The sequence below is a fragment of the Tachysurus fulvidraco genome, chromosome 2 (genome assembly GCF_022655615.1).
Source record: "Tachysurus fulvidraco isolate hzauxx_2018 chromosome 2, HZAU_PFXX_2.0, whole genome shotgun sequence".
Classification (NCBI taxonomy): domain Eukaryota; kingdom Metazoa; phylum Chordata; class Actinopteri; order Siluriformes; family Bagridae; genus Tachysurus; species Tachysurus fulvidraco.
Window position 1 is genome coordinate 10924706 of NC_062519.1, and position 19807 is coordinate 10944512.

Sequence of the window (19807 nt, forward strand, 5' to 3'; positions counted from 1 at the left end):
AATGTATATGTATATGTATATGCCATAATAATAAAGGCTTCTATATATATATCTCAATCAATATTATTTCAATCAATTTTTATTTATAGAGCACCTTACAACTACCAAAAGGAGCACAAGGTGCTTTCCAGTAAAACAACAAAATAAAATATAAGAACACAATGAGCATAAAATGGCAGTTGAATCAGAGGCTATGTGTTAAAAGCTTGTATGAATAAATGAGTTTTTAACTGTGATTTAAAAACACTCAACACAGTGATGCACCGTAAGTGTGCTGGAAGTGCGTTCCACAGTTTTGGTCCCTGCACGGCAAAAACTTTTTATACCTATACTTTAAAGTGACCAGAGAGGTATGTCCAGAGGAGCGGAGATATCTGGCTGGTTGGTAGACCTTTATTAATTCGGCGTGGTAGGCCAGGGCCAGACCATTGATGGCCTTGAACACAAATATCAGGACCTTATACTCCACCCTAAACTGCAACGGAAGCCAATGAAGCGAGAGGAGGACAGGGGTGATGTGTGAGCATTTGGAGGTGTTGGAGAGAAGACGTGCTGGCACGTTTTGTACCATTTGGAGCCGATTGAGAAGTGATTGATTAAGTCCATTGTAGAGAGCATTACAGTAGTCAATCCTCGAGCTGATGAAGGCATGTATAGCTTTTTCAAGGTCAGCTTGGGAAAAAATTGTTTGATCTTGCTGAGTAGTCTTAGCTGGTAAAAGCTCGCCTTCACTACTGCACTGATCTGTTTATCAAAGTGCATACTTTTGTTAGAGGACCAAAACTAAAAGAACTGGGTGGTGGGCTTCAACTCGTGGACAGCTTTTTTTTTGAGGTCCACCAGAGTAACTGCATCAAAGTTCTCTAGCACACATTGCGCCGCACGAGTAGACATGGCAACAATGGGGACTTGTGGTTTGTAGAAAAATGTTGTTTGAATGCATTGCATGTGTTTACAGAAACGTCATTCAATAGACAACGGATTTATAACAGAATTGATAATGCTGAATAAAATTCCAGGGCAGTGGCTATTGCTATTGATGAGAGCAGAAAGGTACTGCCCTTTAGCTTCCTTCAGTGCACTCTGATATGTGGCAAGACTGTCTCTAAATATCTCCAGTGACACCTGTACAGTAGCTTATCCTTCTTCCATTTTCGCTCAGCCTGTCTACACCGGCGAATGAGTGCCCGAGTTGTATCATCAGGTGGACCATTGGTTGACTTTACCTTGTAGGGCGCAATAGAGTCCATAGTCTGGGAGCAGATGGTATGGAAGGAGGCGAGGAAATGGTCCGGACAAAGAGGCGATGCCAATTCAGCAGTAGAGGCGAGATCAGAATCAGAGAAGGCAGCAACAAAATCATCAACTGTAAATGATGTAATAATGCGACTGCGATGAAGGGCAGTAGACGTTGGAGCAGGTGAAACAGCACAAATGTCAAACCGTATGAGAGAATGGTCAGAGATGGGAAAATCCATGACCTCACAATTTGACACGGTCACCCCACGAGAGATAATAAGGTCAAGAGTGTGACCTAACCTATGGGTGGGACAGGAAATGGATTGAGCCAGATCTAATGAGTCTAAAAGTGCTTTAAATTCATTAGCAGGTTTATCAGAGGGGCAGCAAACTTGTTAATGTTAAAGTCACGTTTAAAGTCTTGTTTAATTTGGGCAGCCGGTAGATTACTGCACATAAAATCAGACAGGGTAGTGTAAGCACAAATACTTGTAACTCGAAGCTGGAAAACCCTCTAGTGGACAGCTGGTGGCACTTCAGGGACTGTCTATGTATGGTGGCTATCCCCCCGCCCCTACATGTTTGCCGCGGCGTGTTTAGGTAAAGGTAACCAGAGGGGAGGATTTCCGAAAAGGCACTGAACTCACCCGGGGAAGCCAGGTTTCAGTGAGGAAAAACAGATCCAGATTGTGAGAGGAGATGACATCATTGAGGACAAATGTTTTGTTGTTGAGCGATCTGGTGTTACAAAGTGCCATGCAGAATGTGGACAAGTTGACAGGTGATGATGTCACACAAGAAATTGGTTTCCTTGGACACACTTTGTAACTACTATATTTCACCTACAGAAGCCCAATTTTTGACCAATCTGAAAATTAGAAAATAGTGTATTTAAATTCTATGTAGTGTATTTCATTAATTTAGTCTTAGACTTTAGTATTAATTTTTGTCTTATTTTGTTTTGTACATACTGGGATTACTATTTTAAAAATCAGTAGCATCCAAAACTTAACATTTTAATTTAAGAGTGTACATAGTGTTTGTCTTTTTAACTATCAATGTAAACTCCACTACAGTATTCTGTCTTTTTATTGCATCTAATAACTGGTGTTGCTATTACAATTAGTTTTTGTATTTGTTTTGCATACTAGTGTTCTGGATTTTTTACACAAAGTTTTAGAGTTACTCAGAGTTTTAGATTTAAGACAGCTCATGGCTACAGCCCAGTGATCTCTGGAAGTTTTAAGGAAAAACAGAATTTCTTAGTCTATCCAACATTGCTGTGCATGAAATTTTAAACGACTTGGAAATCCGACAAAAAGGTCACATTTAATCATCCAGATGTACATGAGGTATGCAGATGAGTGTGTGAACAATGGCACTTGTGTTGCTTTTGCTTCTGAACAAGCATCCAAAGCCATGTGTCAACTATTAAATGGAGCCCTCTGCTTCAACACTGGGCTGTGCTACATCATCAAGTGTGAAAGATTTTCCTATAACTGCAAACTCTGTAGTGTTTCATGCTGCTCATGAGAGACCAGTGATCCTGACTTCTTCTGACCTACCTGCTCTATCCTGATGCCCTACTTCTGGTTTGAGTTGACATTAACTGGAAGCTGTTTTCTGCTGCGGAGGATGTCCCACATGGACAACCCGAAGATACATGGCATTTCTGTGGATAGTAGTGCTAAGAAATTATGGAAATGCCTTTGGATAGAAGTTGTCACCAACAGTTATGCACTTTAACAAGGTAGACTTTATATTAAAACTAAGAATTGTCCTATACATACGAAATTTGCTCAAATCTGATGATAATATAAGTTTAATCATTAGGGAATAAACAAATTTGTAATTTTTATTATATGGCAGGTTACCTTGATGTACTCCTTCTAGACACACTCCAGTGTGACTGTTCTTGGTCTCTGCCAAATAGGATTACAAACATGGTCTAAGTGGCATTTTCTTCAAGTAATAATTGGATCTGTCACCATCATACACATGTCACAGAACGAGAGACTCCACCATTTGGTGACCTTTGTATTCATGGTCCAGGTGGAAGCAGGTGAAAATACACCATTTGCAATGAGAACAATGCATTGACTTTGTAGTTTTATATCATGCTTATGGATCAGATTAAGCTGTAAAGCATGGAGAGGGTTCAGCTCACCTCATGTAATACTCTGAATGCCTGAGGGAGGTGATCTGTTTCACATGCATGCCTACACACTGATGAAATGGCTAGACCAAAAGATTTCAAGAAGCATAATTGACTGTTATTGTTATAGGAACAGCTTGCTGGTAATGTTATTCGTTTCATTTTATTTCTCAAGGACTGAATCAAATTTTGAGTTGATTTTAGATTTGTCTGTGCTTATGATGCTCGGTATGTGTTTGATCTAAACACAAAGATTGCCTTTCTGCCTTTGTGCTGAGATTAAATCCTTGGCCTCCTGCACATTATGACACACAGATTGCTAAAAAAAAAAGTGATAAAACTACCTTGTCCACTGTCTACAGTTTGTCCTTATTTGTTACTGGTCCCCTGGTAGTAAGGATTAAAATGAACATAGTCTATGTGTGATGAACTTATCATAAATTGTCAGGGTTGTTTTGAGTCACTGGTTATATAAAAAGCATGCTGGAGGGACAATTTCCCAAAATATAATAATAAACGAAATAAAAAGATCTGTTGTTGCATTTTCCCTCATTTATTTTTCGTTTTTCAGAGAATGTTGAGGAGGACAACAGAGTGACAGAAGAAGACAATGTGTTTACTTTGGCCACACCACCTCAAGAGTCCACCCAGATCTCCTCTGTACAAAATCCATGTTCGGGTATGATGATGCAATATTTTTTCTTATGTACCGACACATGACAAATGAAAAAGTTGACAAAATTAGAAGAAACAGAATGAGTGTTTTTGTGTATAAAAAGCTGCATAGGCCCAATTGTTATCTTATAATTATATTAAAATATCCAGAGGGAAAGATTGAAGATCTGACTTTGGAAGAATGTTCATTATTTTGTACGATTGACAGAGGCTTCAATCATAAAGTTTGATTAAGAGACTAGATCTGAGGGATAAACTGTAAAGCAATAAAAAGTGATATATAAAAGAAAAGACAAGCAACTGTTCTCAAGGTGAAGAGTTTCATCTTTTATAATTTGTACAATCTGTGGCATGGCATAGCTTGTTCTGGCAGCGTGTGGTGAACCAACACAACTAATACCCTTTATGTTGTCTGTATACACACACTTTATACATTACTCTCATAATGGATTTTACTACCATGATTCAGAAACATGACAGTCCTTTGTTCTTTTGTTATGGTAAACTGGAAAGTATTGTAATATTGATTTGGTTATATCTGCTATGTCACAATCCCATATCCCAACACACCTAATGTGTAACAGGCTTTCACAGCATATGCTCTATGTCTTAGTATGACAGTATTCTAGGTGGTTTTCCTCTTCCTGGCCCAAATCACATTCCTGAGGTCTGTACCAACATCTCCTAAACTGCTAGTATTAAGCTCTGTGTATTCCCAACATCAACATGAGGCATCTGTAACCCCTGAATTTCCCAGCAACCACCACCAGACCAACCACATACCCACCACAAAACATTCATTCATCTTTAGAGGGATCATGCTGCAGAGTATAAGGCTCTGTACCCATTTTGCCATCCATCTTCATTTCCACAGTGTCCTCGTCTAAAGTTCGTCTGTTTATGTATTATTCATGTATTATTGTCTCATTGTCTTAATTTAAGCTTTGTATTTTGTTAGTTTGTTTTAATTGGGTTTTTTCTAAAAACAGAAAAAATCTCTCTAATTACTATGAAAAAGAATTATAAAAAATTGCTTTTTAAATACTGATTCAGATCAGTGTGACCTAAGAATGTTTAATTATTACTGCACTCACATGTGTGCATACCTATTATAGCCAGACATAGCTATTCATACTGTTTAAATTAAGTATTAATTTCTTATAAATGTTATTATATTTTTTACCTAATAATGAATATATAATGAATATATGATTCATAGAATATAGAATTATGATTTTGAGTATGCTCAGTGTTGTAATGTAACGGAGTACAAATACTTCGTTATTGTACTTAAGTAGAAATTTCACGTATCTGTACTTTACTTATCTATTTAAATTTATGTCAAATTTCACTTTTACTCCACTACATTTCCTAGATAAAATGTATACTTTTACTCCGTTATATTTCCACTAAGAATCTTCGTTACTCGTTACTACCAACAGGGGCGGTTCTAGACCTTTTTTAGGGTGGCTCCTGCCCCACTGTCTGTGATCTCAGCCACCCTAAAACTATAAGTATAATTTTTACTTTCAAAAATAAACAAAAAAAAATTATGTAAAAATGCAGGACATGTCTATGGGAGAGAAAATTATTTATCAATTTGATCCAAGAGCGATTTTTTTTTTTCACTTTGCTTTTACGCGCATGCGTTGTAGTCTTTCAAAAGTGCGTCATCTGCTGTCTGCTTTATTTGAACGAAGAAGTACAGGCACGCGCGCGTGCACGTCAGTCAGAGATGGAAGCTATTGTGTATAACGTTGATCGGCGGAAAGCCGCAAAGACAGCAACCAAAAGCAGTGAAATTTCACTATTCTTATTACCAGAGTTGATAGCACAAACAAAATATTAATGAAAACAAATCATTCAATACTAAATAAATAACATTTATTGATTTGGTCTTTGTCTTGTGAATATTTTTTTTATTAATGACTGCATTCATTGGACACACTGTTTGTAGAGAATGCACACATACATGAACTGATTTGATTCAAGACTGGCATCATTACATCATGCATAAAATTTTGGTGTCCACTTTTGCCATTTTAAATAATACCATAACTTTTGGCTTATTATGTAGTCATATAATATAATATAAAACTCTTCTTGTTTTAAATTCTCACTGAGGGCTAAAACCCCCTTAAAGATGAAACCCTAGAACCACCCCTGTTGCAAAATAAAATCAGAAGAAATGTGTGCGACTGCAATAAGGGAGGTTTAGCGAATCACTGCTCCTAGATTGCATATCGCTCCACATGCGCTATTTCAGCATAATGATGCCAAAGTAGGAGGAAGCACAACTAAAACCGCCATGGAAGCACCTACTGGAGGATCTCCCGTTATTGTAGACGACCACCCCGATGATAGTGGTGAACTCGTTGAACAGGGTGAAGAAGATAACGTTATACACCCGTGGCCGTATTTGCAAGAAATGCTTTTGTACAATATTACAGCCCAAAGTTATATTTGCCAATGAACACACTCAGATATTTAGATATATATGAAATATTAGCCTTTTTTTAATAGCCTCAAGAAGCTACATCAATTTTAGATTTATATTATTATTCCTCTGTATTTGCTATGAATAGCTTTTTTGTTATACACTTGACATAATGTAAATGATTTATTTACTGCCAGTTATGTTTCAGGTACAGAAGGAAATAGCAAATCAGCAAATATCTTTTGCTCACACCATCCATAATACATATAATTTCCCTTAGACAAGCATCTTCCCGAAGCCCAGGTGCTATTGGGTTTAATGTACATCTGGTTAAAAGACCAGTGGCTGCTGTTCAAAGACCTGAAAGTTTAATGTGTGCGTATGTCATGTCTGCGGCTGAGCAGGGTCTCCAGCGGCCCGGGCTGTCTCTCTTAATCCTGCTCCCATCCCCATCTGGCCAACACATCATCCCCTTAAACCCAAACCAGCCTCCTCTATGCCATCTAAGACTATGCTTTATGAAATAAATGATTGTCACTATTGGTCATGAACTTTTAGTTTTCTCCAAATTGGGTTTCTGAGTCATACTTTTTCCCCATTTCCAATTTATTTAGTGCTCATATAGTCTGTGAAGGTATTTGGGGATTTTATTTTAAAGCACCATGGCAACATCCTGTTAAATTAATGTTCTGATAACATAAGGAAATACTATTACTGTACTACAATAATTTAGACTAAATAATGGTTTTACTTCTGCATGTAGAATCTGATTCTTGTTTTCTAATTACCCTGATTTTGCCAATTTTCCTCTCTGCCATTTAGATTAAAACTTTAAAATAATCAGTCTTGTTTGTTTTCTGTAGGTAATGGCCCATGTTCTCAGCACTGCTCTGCTGTGGAAGGACTGGCCCACTGCTCCTGTTTTCCAGGATTCTCATTGATGTCTGATGGACAGACATGTGAAGGTACAAAAATGTACCTGCTTGCTGTGTGATTGCAGTAAAGTGCTGACTGAAACACTGCATGAGTACAAAATTTAGTGAACCCAACCTAGAATGCCACCCAACACAGATAAATGAGTTTTATTAGTCCGGTGAGGAGTCATAACTTCTAGGATACATTTTTTTTTGAGGCAGTTGCGTTACAGTGTAGAGGCATTTCATAAACTGAACTTGTTCTCATTTGGCATGAGAAGCCCACAGCGTCACCAAACTGTATCATGTTAACTCAAGTTCTTTGTGTTAGAAGATGCACTTTGTTGAGTAATATATGCTTTCTTTTTCTGGTCTCCAGATGTGTTGCTGTCTAATACAGATTTCCACAGATTTTTTTGTTCTTATTTTCTTACAGAATGTGTAAGGCTTGTGTATGCTACAGCAGTGGCATTGTTAGTGGTAAATATAATAAAATTGATTAAGGGAGAGATGTGAGAATGAATCTTTTGCATGCCAGGTTTTAGCATAGGGGAGGTGCTAATAAATTTCCTGTATACTGTTGATTTGTAAACTGATCCAGTGGTACACTACATTACTCCTGGTAATGCAGCAGATCAGTTTTCTGTCTGATTTACAGCCATTTTACAGTCTGTAATGACTGCAGCTACCATGCACACAAATTCAGTTCAAAACAAAGTTATTAAGGTGCAACCTTGGTCTTATTCTGAAATAGTGAATGTTTTTGCAGTCTACAATACCATGGCATTCAGTGTGTGATGAGATCCAGGCTATTTGTTTGAATGAAGCGCAAATTACGTTATGTGCAGGGTCTCTATGAGCTGTTTCTGAACTTTTAAACATAGTGAATCTAGATGAAACGGCTATATTCGTGTAAAGGACACTCTTTCTTTGAATTGTTCCCATATGTTCGAGTATGGGTGGGCCTTGAGCTTGATTTAGTTTGGAATAAAACAAACAGCAGGTTTAGATATACTGGTTGTAGAGCCAAATACTTTTGTCACATTCGAGGAAACAGGAAAGAGATGCTTTATCTGCCATGTACAGTACTGATATTTCATTTCATACAATTTGTGGTATTAGTTTGAGAAACTTGATCATTATACCGGAGGGAAGACAGTGAGACATTGTAGATCCAGTCTATGGGCTGTTGTAATCCTCCCATCGCAGGCATCTGGTTCTTTTTAAGCAGTCATTTCCACATGCTGAAATTCATATGTAATAGATCCATAAAGATAACAGATGAATGTAAACTAATGTTAGCTAATTGAATGCAACTCCTCAAACCAGTAGTTACTGAATTATACCATAATGTGTGCTCACCTTCTTAAACAGTAAAGAACATCATAAGGATCCTGTACCTGTGTGGGGGTGTGTGTCCCCTACACTCATCTTCTGATCTACTGTGTATCTTAGTGCAGCAGGGCCCCACACACTTGCTCTACCAAGGAGGTGTGTGTGAACATGGAAGGTTCGAACAAATGTGTTCTTCTGCATGACATGTGAGACGTGGGCTTTATACAGAATACAGAGTGTATATAAGATTGCTTAGCCAGTTCATCCCTACTACACTGCACTTCTGGTTTGCCACATATACACATACAAACACACATAGGTGTGCATTCAATCTCCAAGCACACATTTATGTGTTCGCAATTTGAGGATCAGATTTGCTCAAAGGTCTCAGAGCCTTGATTGGATATGTTTTTCATTTCTCCCATCAAACCCAAAAAACACTAGCCTTTATGGCTTTGTGGATGCACACAGATGTCTTATTTTATTAAAATCATAAAGATTGAGGTGCCTGGTCCATAAGACTGGTCCATAACTCAAACATGAGATAGATGTATAAATTTTTTCATTGAATGTCTATTATTTTGTGCTTTCTGTCAGAAAATAACCAATAAATATGTATGACTATAGCATGGAATAATTAATTTGATAAGATATTTTTTTTGTCAGTTTTTATTAATCAGTTTGCAGACAATAAGCTGTTCTTTAAGCTGTTTATCTATGACAAAACATGTTTGTTCCGGATATTCTCAAAGGAAAACAACTAGAGGCAAGCACTGACTGGCAAACCAGCGTTAGCGCCTTCTTGAAGGCCGCTTCAGGCCAGTGTTGCCTCTGACAAAGAAATCGTGTTCATGGCCCATAATTCTTATTGCATGCTCTTCAGACATGCCATCCATCACTAAGAGATTCTTTGAAGCTCTTGCCTGGCCACAGAAATGCATTATTTATATCATACATGTCTTTCAGTACAATTTCTAAGTGTCAAAGGTAGTCTATTATTACAGGAAATATGCGGTAGCATCTTTGTTAGTATGGTGTGGATGGGAAATACCAAAAGAGGTTCTTTTAGATCTTAATGAGAGAATGCACTGTTTGCCTTGAACAAAATGTGTCTTGAGAAATAATGAGAAAGGGAAAGATAGATCTGGGCTGAAAGACATGAGAATGTAAGGCGTTTCCCCAGCATGTCCCCACTTTTATGACTCATCCGAAATAACACTACTCCCAGAGACCCACAATCCAATAGCTATCGCCCTGGCAACCTCAAAATAAATATGTCTATCAAGGATCACTGGTTGTTTCTGCTAAAATCAGAGGTATAGATTTGTGAGACTGGCCACATTTAGTGCCTGAAAAGCAAGGAACAGCAGATGGTGTTAATTTGTAAATCCCTGTTGAAATTTGGTAGAAACTTGGTCTTCACTTGGTAGAAACTGATTTGTTAATTTATCTCTTTAGGTTAAACCTTTCTTGTTTCAGTCAAGCAAATAAGAGTGAATGTGTGCATATAAGAAGTATCTACAGATGAGTGTCTCTCTCTCTGTCTCACACACACATGCTAAATCAGGGCAGTGATTACATTCTATATTATACCACCCCAAAGCATTACATGTTCAGGAAAAAGCACTATCTCTGGTCTAAGCACAAAACAGAAAATAGTCTACTTCTGCAGTGAGGTGGCCTTAAAGTCATTTTTGGCTTCTGTGTCCTGTGAGTGACATTAAATTCCAGTGTTGCAGCTCTCAATTACAAAAGTTTTGAGGGTTAACTTTAGCCATGTCTCAGTGGTCAGTGCCACATCCAGGGTGAACTTCAAGACTGAGTGACAGCCATGGAGTTTAAAACTGGCACAAACAAAGCCACACACACGTGTGTTACTGTGTAACCGAAGTAGTCACTTTTTTTGTGACCTTTTCCTAATGGCACCATGGCAGGAGAGTTGAGATCAGTCACAACAGTGTCATCTGCTGTTGTGGATAACCCCTCGGGCACCTAAACACTCATGTTGAAAATCAATGTGATTCTCGAGATATTGTCATTTGTTGTTGTGTGCCACTGATGAGGCACCTTGTACATTTTCTCTCAGCAGTACCCATGGTTAAAAGACAACATAAACATGTTAACAAGCTCCATCATTTTCAAACAAACAACAAAATTTTCTTGCCAAAAATATCAAAGTGAAGCCTCCTTTTGGCTTGATGACCAGTCATTGTCTAAGCTTGAAATAATTACCTTCTCCTTTCTCTCCCTTTTCACTGACACTGGCCCATGTTCCTATTCCAAGCCTTGTTTTGAAGCCTTTATCAGCATCATGTCCATTTTTTTTTTTTTTAATCCACCCAAACAGAGGTTTTGGCCATGGTGTTAGAACCACTCTGCAGTGTTAGAACAGAACCTACACCAGAGGCAGTTGGTGAATGTGAAATTTTCAGATGAAAAGTCTGATCATCAAGTCATCAGTATCACCTCATTTATGAAGCTTGAGGTCTCTGTATGTTTGTGTTTGTGTGCACTGATTCCATCTGCTTGCAGTTCCACATGCTTTATGATGCTGAAGATGCTACTGTCTGTTGAGCTGCCAAAGTCGCTTTCCATAGCCATCACTTTGCTGTGCTGTTAGTCTGGCTTCATCTCAGGAAACGTGTGCCTTGGTACTTAGAAGATGCACTTTGTTGAGTAATATATGCTTTCTTTTTCTGGTCTCCAGATTTGAATGAGTGTGTGACAAACACACACATCTGCAAGCCCAATGAGGTCTGTGTGAACACAGTTGGAGCCTTCATGTGTGAGAGGCAGATTTCTTGTTCAAGTGGCTACCAACTGAGGAATGGAGTATGTGAAGGTACAGTAGGTATTCCCTTCTGCTTTTCTTTTTTCCACACTTTCTTTCATTGTTTTTGACACTCACTCGCACTCTCTTCTCTCTCATTCCCTCTGCTCTTTCATCAAATTCCTCAAATTGAGGAATGAAGACAGTGAAGGTAATTCTTTTTCTCCTTCCTTTTTCACCCTCATAACATCCTCAGAAAATTACAGAAGTAAGGATCATGAACTTGCATTTATGAATTTATTAGTTACAGTTCCTCAGTAGTAACTGTCTTGTGCCTGTGTATTTATTACATGAGGTCAATATGATGGGTATTGCCACTCTATCTTTAGAAAAGCTTCAGATCCAGCAGTAGTGCTCTTTTGCAGCATTCTCTAGTATAACTTTGGTTGAAAATTGTCTTTCAATTTTTATTGAGGAGCTCACAGCAAAGCTTGTTCTGCAATTAAGGTTCAGAGCTATAAATCAAGTCAGAGAGCCACTGTTGGGCTCTTTTGCAAGGTCCTTAAAGGAATACTCACAATATGCAATACTATTAGATCATACCTACATGATTCTATCCTTCCATAACATTTACTCTGATTAAATAAACAGACTTGACAAGCTTTCATGTTGCATAGGAGCTATGAAATTTTACATTTGTGTGCGTTCAAAATATGTTCTCCCCAACAGATGAAGAGTGGAGGGAATCGACCTGTGAATCCCTTTTCTCTGTTTTCTGCTGTCTGCTATTTCCTGCCCCACTTCTCATGATCTCAGTTTAATTTGAGGGACGTTCCTCAATTTGTCAAGGAACATAGAGAATGTTTTGACACAAAAAATATTAATGTTCTGGTGGATCTGGAGCTTATCCCAGTAACACTGTGTCAAGGGGTGGAGAGTCTTCATGGATAAAATACAGACCCATATGCAGGGATAACATAAAGGGGGTTTATTAGGGAAAATGACAGAAGGCTGGAAACACTAGGAACACAGAAACAGAAAGAACACCAACAACAACAAATCAAACACAAGGAACAAAAAACAAGGACTCTGCAAACAGCAGGCACAATACAAAGGATTAAATAGGTGAGGAAATCATAGAAACACGGTTCAAAACCCCCTCATGAAAAAAAATAAAGCAAGGTTTGTGATGTCGCCTGGTATGACGCAACCGGGGCCCCACCATGGAGACAGGCCCGGGGTTGGGGCTCGCATGCGAGCACCTGGTGGCCAGGTCTTACCCCACGGGGCCCGGCCGGGCTCAGCCCAAAGGAGCGACGTGGGGCCGATCTCCTGTGGGAACACCACCTGCAAAAGAAACCGTAAGGGGCTGGTGCAATGTGTATTGGGTGGCAGTTGAAGGCGGGAGCCTCGGCGACCCAATCCCCGGACAGGGAATCTGGCTCTAGGGAATGTCACCTTGCTGGGGGGGAAGGAGCCTGAGCTGGTGCGGGAGGTTGAGAGATAAAGACTAGAGATAGTTGGGCTTGCCTCCATGCACAGCTTGGGCTCTGGAACCCAACTCCTCGAGAGAGGCTGGACTCTCTACTAATCTGGAGTTGCCCGTGGTGAGAGGTGGCGGGCTGGTGTGGCACAGTGACACCTGGAGGGGTGTGATTGGGAGGAACGAACCCCCCCCGACCTGAACCCGAGTGGTGTTCTGTGATTGGACTTCTATGCTAGTCACAGTTTGTCCACAACGAACACCATGTTCAAGCATAAGGGTGTCCATCAGTACACATGGCACCAGGACACCTTAGGTCAGAAGTTGATGATCGACTTTGAGAGGGGCGGAGCTATCAACTGATCACCACCTGGTGGTGAGTTGGATCCGATGGCAAGGGAGGAAGTTGGACAGACTTGGCAGACCCAAACGTACTGTGAGGGTCCACTGGGAATGTTTGGCAGAGTCTCCGGTCAGAGACATCTGCAACTCCCACCTCCGGCAGAACTTCAACCAGATCCCGAGGGAGGTTGGAGACATTGAGTCCGAGTGGACCATGTTCTCCACCTCCATTGTCGATGCATTGTCATAAGTTCTCCGGTGCCTGTCGTGGTGGCAATCCCCGAACCCGGTGGTGGACCTCGGAAGTAAGGGATGCCGTCAAGCTGAAGAAGTCTTATCGAGGCTGGTTGGCTTGGGGGACTCCGGAGGCTGCTGATAGGTACCGGAGGGCCAAGCGAGCTTCAGCCCGGGTGGTTGCAAAGGCAAAAACTCGGGTCTGGGAAGAGTTCGGTGAGGCCATGGAGAAGGACTATCGGTCCTCAAAGAAATTCTGGCAAACCGTCCGGCGCCTCAGGAGGGGGAAGTGCCCGGCACACACTGTTTACAGTGGGAGTGGGAATCTGCTGACTTCGACTGGTGACATACTCGGACGGTGGAAGGAGTACTTTGAGGATCTCCTCAACCCCACCGACATGTCTTCCACTGAGGAAGCAGAGGCAGAGGGCTCAGTTGTGGACTCATCGATCCCCCAAGCTGAGGACACTGAGGTAGCCCTGAGTACCTCAAGTCTCTGGATGTTGTGGGGCTGTCTTGGTTGACATGCCTCTGCAACATCGTGTGGCGGCTGGGGAAAGTGCTTCTGGACTGGTAGACTGGGGTGGTGGTCCCTCTGTTTAAGAAGGGGGACCGGAGGGTGTGTTCCATGTACAGGGGGATCACACTCCTCAGCCTCCCTGGAAAAGTCTATGCCAGGGTACTGGAGAGGAGAATTCAGCCGATGGTCAAACCTAGGATTCAGGAGGAACAATGCGGGTTTCGTCCCGGTCGTAGAACACTGGACCATCTCTATACCCTCACCAGGTTGCTGGAGGGTTCATGGGAGTTTGCCCAACCAGTCCACATGTGCTTTGTGGATCTGGAGAAGGCATTCGACTGTGTCCCTCATGGTGACCTGTGGCGGGTGCTCTGGGAGTATGGGGTACGGGGCCCTCTGCTACGGGCTGTCCGGTCCTTATATGACCGGATCAGGATTTTGGTTCGCATTGCCGGCAGTAAGTCCAACATGCACCGGGAACTCCGGCAGGGCTGCCCTTTGTCACCGGTCCTGTTCATTATTTATATGGACAGAATTTCTAGGCCCAGTTTGGGGACCACGGGATTTCGTCTCTGCTTTTTGCAGATGATGATGTCCTGTTGGCTTCCTCAAATCAGGACCTTCAGTGTGCACTGGGATGGTTTGCAGCCGAGTGTGAAGCGGCGGGGATGAAAATCAGCACCTCCAAGTCCGAGGGCATGGTTTTCAGCCGGAAAAGGGTGGATTGTCCCCTTCAGTGGAGGAGTTTAGTATCTTCGGGTCTTGTTCATGAGTGAGGGAAGGATGGAGCGGGAGATCGACAGGTGGATCGGTTTGTCTTCTGTAGTGATGCGGTCGATATACCGGTCTGTTGAAGTGAAGAAAGAGCTGTGTCAGGGGAGAGGGAAGTCTGGGTGTCCCTGCTTAGACTGCTGCCCCCGCGACACGGCCCTGGATAAGCAGTAGAAAATGGATGGATGGGTGGGTGGATGTAAAGTACTTTTAACAATTCCCATTGTTTCAAAGCAGCTTTACATAAGTATAGAAACAGAAGAGAGAAAAAAACGAAAGAAAGACATACTGTGCACTTTTTGACAGTGTTTTCATTCCTAGTTAATTTTGCTACAGAATTAAATAAATATTTAGGATTATTTTTATCTAGTGGCACAAAGATATTTTTTGTAGCTATGAAGGCTTTTCTTCCATGCTAATCAAAATACTGATTTAGTTTGTCGCCATTTATGCTCTAATTTCCTAGCTGATTGTTTTAAAGTTAGTGATTTGTCATTGTACCAGGGTACAGGTTTTTTCTCTCTAATTACTTTCCTTTTAAGTAGAGCTACAATATCTAGGGTGAAGCAAAACACTGACTCTAAATAATCTGATCAAGTTCTGTGGGGTTAGATGGAGATCCAATCATGGATAATATTTCTGGAAGACTGCTGGTAAATCTCTCTGCAGTAGCAGACGTAAATGTAGGTTTATTGCAAATATCGTGTCCGAAGCACAATTTAAATGAAATGAGAGAATGGTCTGAGATTGCTTCTGATTGAGGCACTGTGACTATATTTTCTATATATAATCCAAGGGTTAGAATGAGATCAAGAGTGTGACCTCCATTATGAGTGGGTCCTATTACATTTTGCTTAACCCCTACTGAATGTAAGATGGAAACAACTGCTGTTCTCAGAGAATCTTCGAGCTTATCAAAATGAATGTCAAAGTCTCCAACAGTTACTGCTTTGTCTAAAGAAACAACTAGGTTTGAAATGAAATCTGCAAATTCTCAGAGGACCGATAGACTCAGTAGACTTATTTTTTGTCGCTCTATATTTCATGTTAGTATAAAGAATTTCGAATGAGTTAGACATATGTCTAGATTCTTGCTTGACACCTAGCTTACAGTATCATCATGAATTACCTCCTCCTATAAAAAGGCAGACAAGCTTTGTTTAATTCAACAAACTCGTGTTTCTGTTAAACACAGAACATTAAACTTCTGTTCAGTAATTATATAATTAGCCATAAGAACAAACAAAAAAAAGAAAAAAAAAAAAAAGTCTGTACAGTATTACTAACACTTATAAAGTGATTATAAAGTTGGCTGTATGAAAATAGAAATATAATATAAATAATATAATATAAAATAAATAATATAATATAAACTCATCACAGTTGGATGACTGGATTGTTGGTAATGAAACATGGAGGCACCTGTTTGTTTTTTCCCCATTTTTTACCTTGAACACACTGGTTGAAAATCATATTATTCCAAGTTCTGAACAAAAAATAAGAAGACTTGTCAAATGTATGTCAAATCCAGCATAATATTATAGCACCATCTTCTAATTTCCCTAAACCTGAAACAGTGGAAATGCTTTCTGTCTCCTTTAAGCTATTGGAAAATCTACATGATTAAATAATTTATCATGATGTTTAAAATGGTAAAATATGACTTGTGAAAAATTACAGTGGAAGATCTTTTGCTCCTAATTTTTATCCACTACATTTGTAATGTTCTTTAATCACTGACAATAATTTTATATTTTGCTCAATATTGGTAAAACATAACCACAAATTATTCCCTCTAAGAGTTAGTACCATCTCTGAAAGAATGAATGATGAAGAGGTAGAGCCTACTTTATGAAAGAAAATATATATTACAGAAATATTCTTTATATTCATTCAATTTTTCAGCTATTCCTTGTTAGATATTGGTTATGTGACTGCCCCAACAGCTGCCCTGAGAGTTTAATTGTAAGTGTTTTAAAGTTTTCTAGTGTTAATAACAATGACATGCTGTACCTCCTAGAGGCAGAGTAAATAAGGGTTAAGATGAAAAGCACTGTAGGATTAACTGCTTAGCGGTATGTTTGGTTTCTATCCTGTCTCAATTATAAGTCACTTTGAGTAAAAGTGTTTGGCAAGCAAGTAAATGCAAATCGAAATTTAGCATCAGCTGCTTTAAAGTGTTTAGGGGATTTATGAAACTACTTCATTGGAGTGTTCCATTTAAGTACATCTCCAATGTTATCAGCAGCATTCCAGCTTCCACTCCAGAGGTGCAGCTATCAAACTGGGACATTCAATGTAAATGAAGACACTTAATGAACTGACTCTTTTAACCCCCATCTCCCATCCATTATGGGCCTTGTTCATCATCTAACAATTTTTAAAACTGCAAAACCAAACCCAGGATACCTTATAGTGCTTTACTGCATGAGGGTAGTTGCAGTGGACCAACCTTGTACATTATCTATCATTTATGGAACATTACATTTGTTAATTATTGTGTACATCAACAATTACTGATACTTACACTCTTGCTTGGAGAAAAGTTATTTTATTTGTTTCATTTATGTCAGCACTTGGTCTTAGATGTCACAATAAGTGTTTACAGAGAATTAGAAATTAAAATTGGCAAAGGAGTAAACATGTGTGAACTAATTATGTGTTTGAAAGGGCGGCAGAGAATTACCTGCACTAGAGCTTAGAGAAATTTGACTAGCCTGAGAAAACCTCCAATTAGCGTCGCATCATGACTGGAGTTTATGCTCATCTGATGAAGTATGGCTGTTGTCATTTTAGCTTTGTAAATCCGAACAAAACTCAGACAATTTACATTTTCCTCTGAAAATCCAAATAAGCAGAGAAAGGTTGGACAGAGGACTAATGTGTTGGGTGTGATTTTAGAGGATCTGTTCACCAACGTTGAACCACAGTGCCACCTACTGTTAAGTGGTGGCCTATATTCACAGATCTCTTCAGTCTGACATTCATTATTTAGGTACATCATTCGAGTTCACAGATCTACATCAAATGAATCATCAGTTGTGTACTCACATCTCATTAATGTCAGTGTCTAGACAAATTAGTTGACTCAAATGATGACAGTGGCAGTGAGGTTTGCGATGCTGTAGACCTCCAGGCCGCACTAACACCTGTACTCCCTCCTCAGATATTGATGAGTGTGCTGTACAGAGCCATGACTGTGGCTCAGGATTCCAGTGCCAGAACACACATGGCTCATTTCGCTGCAGCCCGAAGCAGAAACAATGCCTCACCGGTTTCTCTCAGGACCCCCATGGCAACTGCATTGGTGAGAGAGAAAGAGAGAGATATAGTAAATGTGTGCATGTGTGGTCTGTGTTTTGGCATTCAGGGGGGTGAGTAGTGAGTGGGTGACTTAGATTGAGGACCAGAGTCAGTGCACCATCCTTGACAATGGACAGAACTCAAAAATCTACTTATCTCTGTATTCATTCAACAGTGTTAAGTGGAACAACAGTAGAAGCAGTGTCGATAAACAACAATAGAAAGTGCAGATGTGCAGAGATATATGAACAGTGCTGGGAGGTTTTGATTAGTCCAGGTGAGGTTTGGGAGGACGCAGTGTGTTGAGTATTCTGACTGTATCACAGAGAAGAAGCTGTTGCAGAGTCTGGTGCTGGTGACAGTACAGATGCTCTTATACCTTCTGCCAGATGGCAGGAGAGTGAAAAACCCATGAGGGGGGGTGGGAGGGGTCATCCACTATGCTGGTGGCTTTGTGTAAAGGAGGCATCTGTAAACTGATGATCATCTCAGCTGTCCTCACAATTTTGCTGCAGGGTCCTGTAGTATGAAAACTGTGCAATTCCCAAACGAAGTGATTAGACTGTTAATCAGGATTCTCTTTATTATTCCTCTGAAAAATTGCTGAGGATGGGAGGGGGAAGATAGCTCTGTTCAAACTCTGGAGGAAATGGAGATGCTGCTTGGCCTTATTGGATTGCCAGGATTTGCCTCTCTCCAGAGTTGTTCAGTTGTTGTGTATTAGCATGTGGTCCACTCCAGGTATCCTGAAGTGTTCAACTCTGTTGTGTTATCGAAATTGAGAAATAGCTTGTCTTTCCACCAGTCTGCAAACCCATAGCAACTTAATTGAAAAGGAATATTTGTTATTGCTGTAATTGTGGATTTTATGCTACTTTAATTGGAGTCCATCTGTAATACATGAATGGATTGAAATTAAAGCATAATACTGCTTGACTATTGCATACAAATGCTTTGTCAGCCAAGTGAAAAGTGACTGTTTATAATTTGTCATGCCAGTTTTATGAAGCTATGCATCTTTGCATGACATCTTGAAGTGCTTAAAAACACATGGTGAAAGAAGTATAAACCATGCTTTAGTCCCGTCACCTCCATCCAAACAGCATAAGTGTTTCAGCCATTTCCAGTCTCTAAAATCCCAGAAACACAGGAAGAAGGTTTCTAAGAAGGTTTCTGATTCTATAATTTAGTTAGACGAATCAGCCATCATCTTCTAGAGTCCTGTTTATAAATACACAGCCTACCACTGATATAGAACCCAAAAGTAAAAGGGGCAAGTCGTGGCCTAATGGTTAGAGAGTCTGACTCGTAATCCTAAGGTTGTGGATCCGAGTCTCAGGCTGGCCATGACTGAGGTGCCCTTGAGCAAGGCACCGAACCCCCCAACTGCTCCCCGGTCGCCGCAGCATAAATGGCTGCCCACTGTGCCGGGTGTGTGTTCACTGCTGTGTGTGTGTTCACTGCTGTGTGTGTGCACTTTGGATGGGTCAAAATGCAGAGAACGAATTCTGAGTATGGGTCACCGTACTTAGCCGTATGTCATGTCACTTAAAGAAAAAGTAGTGTAGTTGCAACATTCACCCGACTCTCAGGTCAAACAATTTAAAAATCTTTGAGTAGTCCTGGACG

At 40.2% G+C, this 19807-nt stretch overlaps 1 protein-coding gene across 2 annotated transcripts in view; it reads left to right on the plus strand.

The window, feature by feature from the left end:
* The window catches only part of fbln2 (fibulin 2), a 73157-nt gene that overhangs the window by 36557 nt on the left and 16793 nt on the right, over window positions 1–19807 (plus strand). Inside the window, exons 7-10 of one of the 2 annotated variants that reach the window (XM_027143770.2) lie at window positions 3966–4073; window positions 7370–7471; window positions 11463–11597; window positions 18042–18182. In XM_027143770.2, the coding sequence (XP_026999571.2) occupies window positions 3966–4073; window positions 7370–7471; window positions 11463–11597; window positions 18042–18182 (486 nt within the window). The remainder of the gene's footprint in view (window positions 1–3965; window positions 4074–7369; window positions 7472–11462; window positions 11598–18041; window positions 18183–19807) is intronic. The other variant, XM_027143774.2, reaches the window with a different exon arrangement.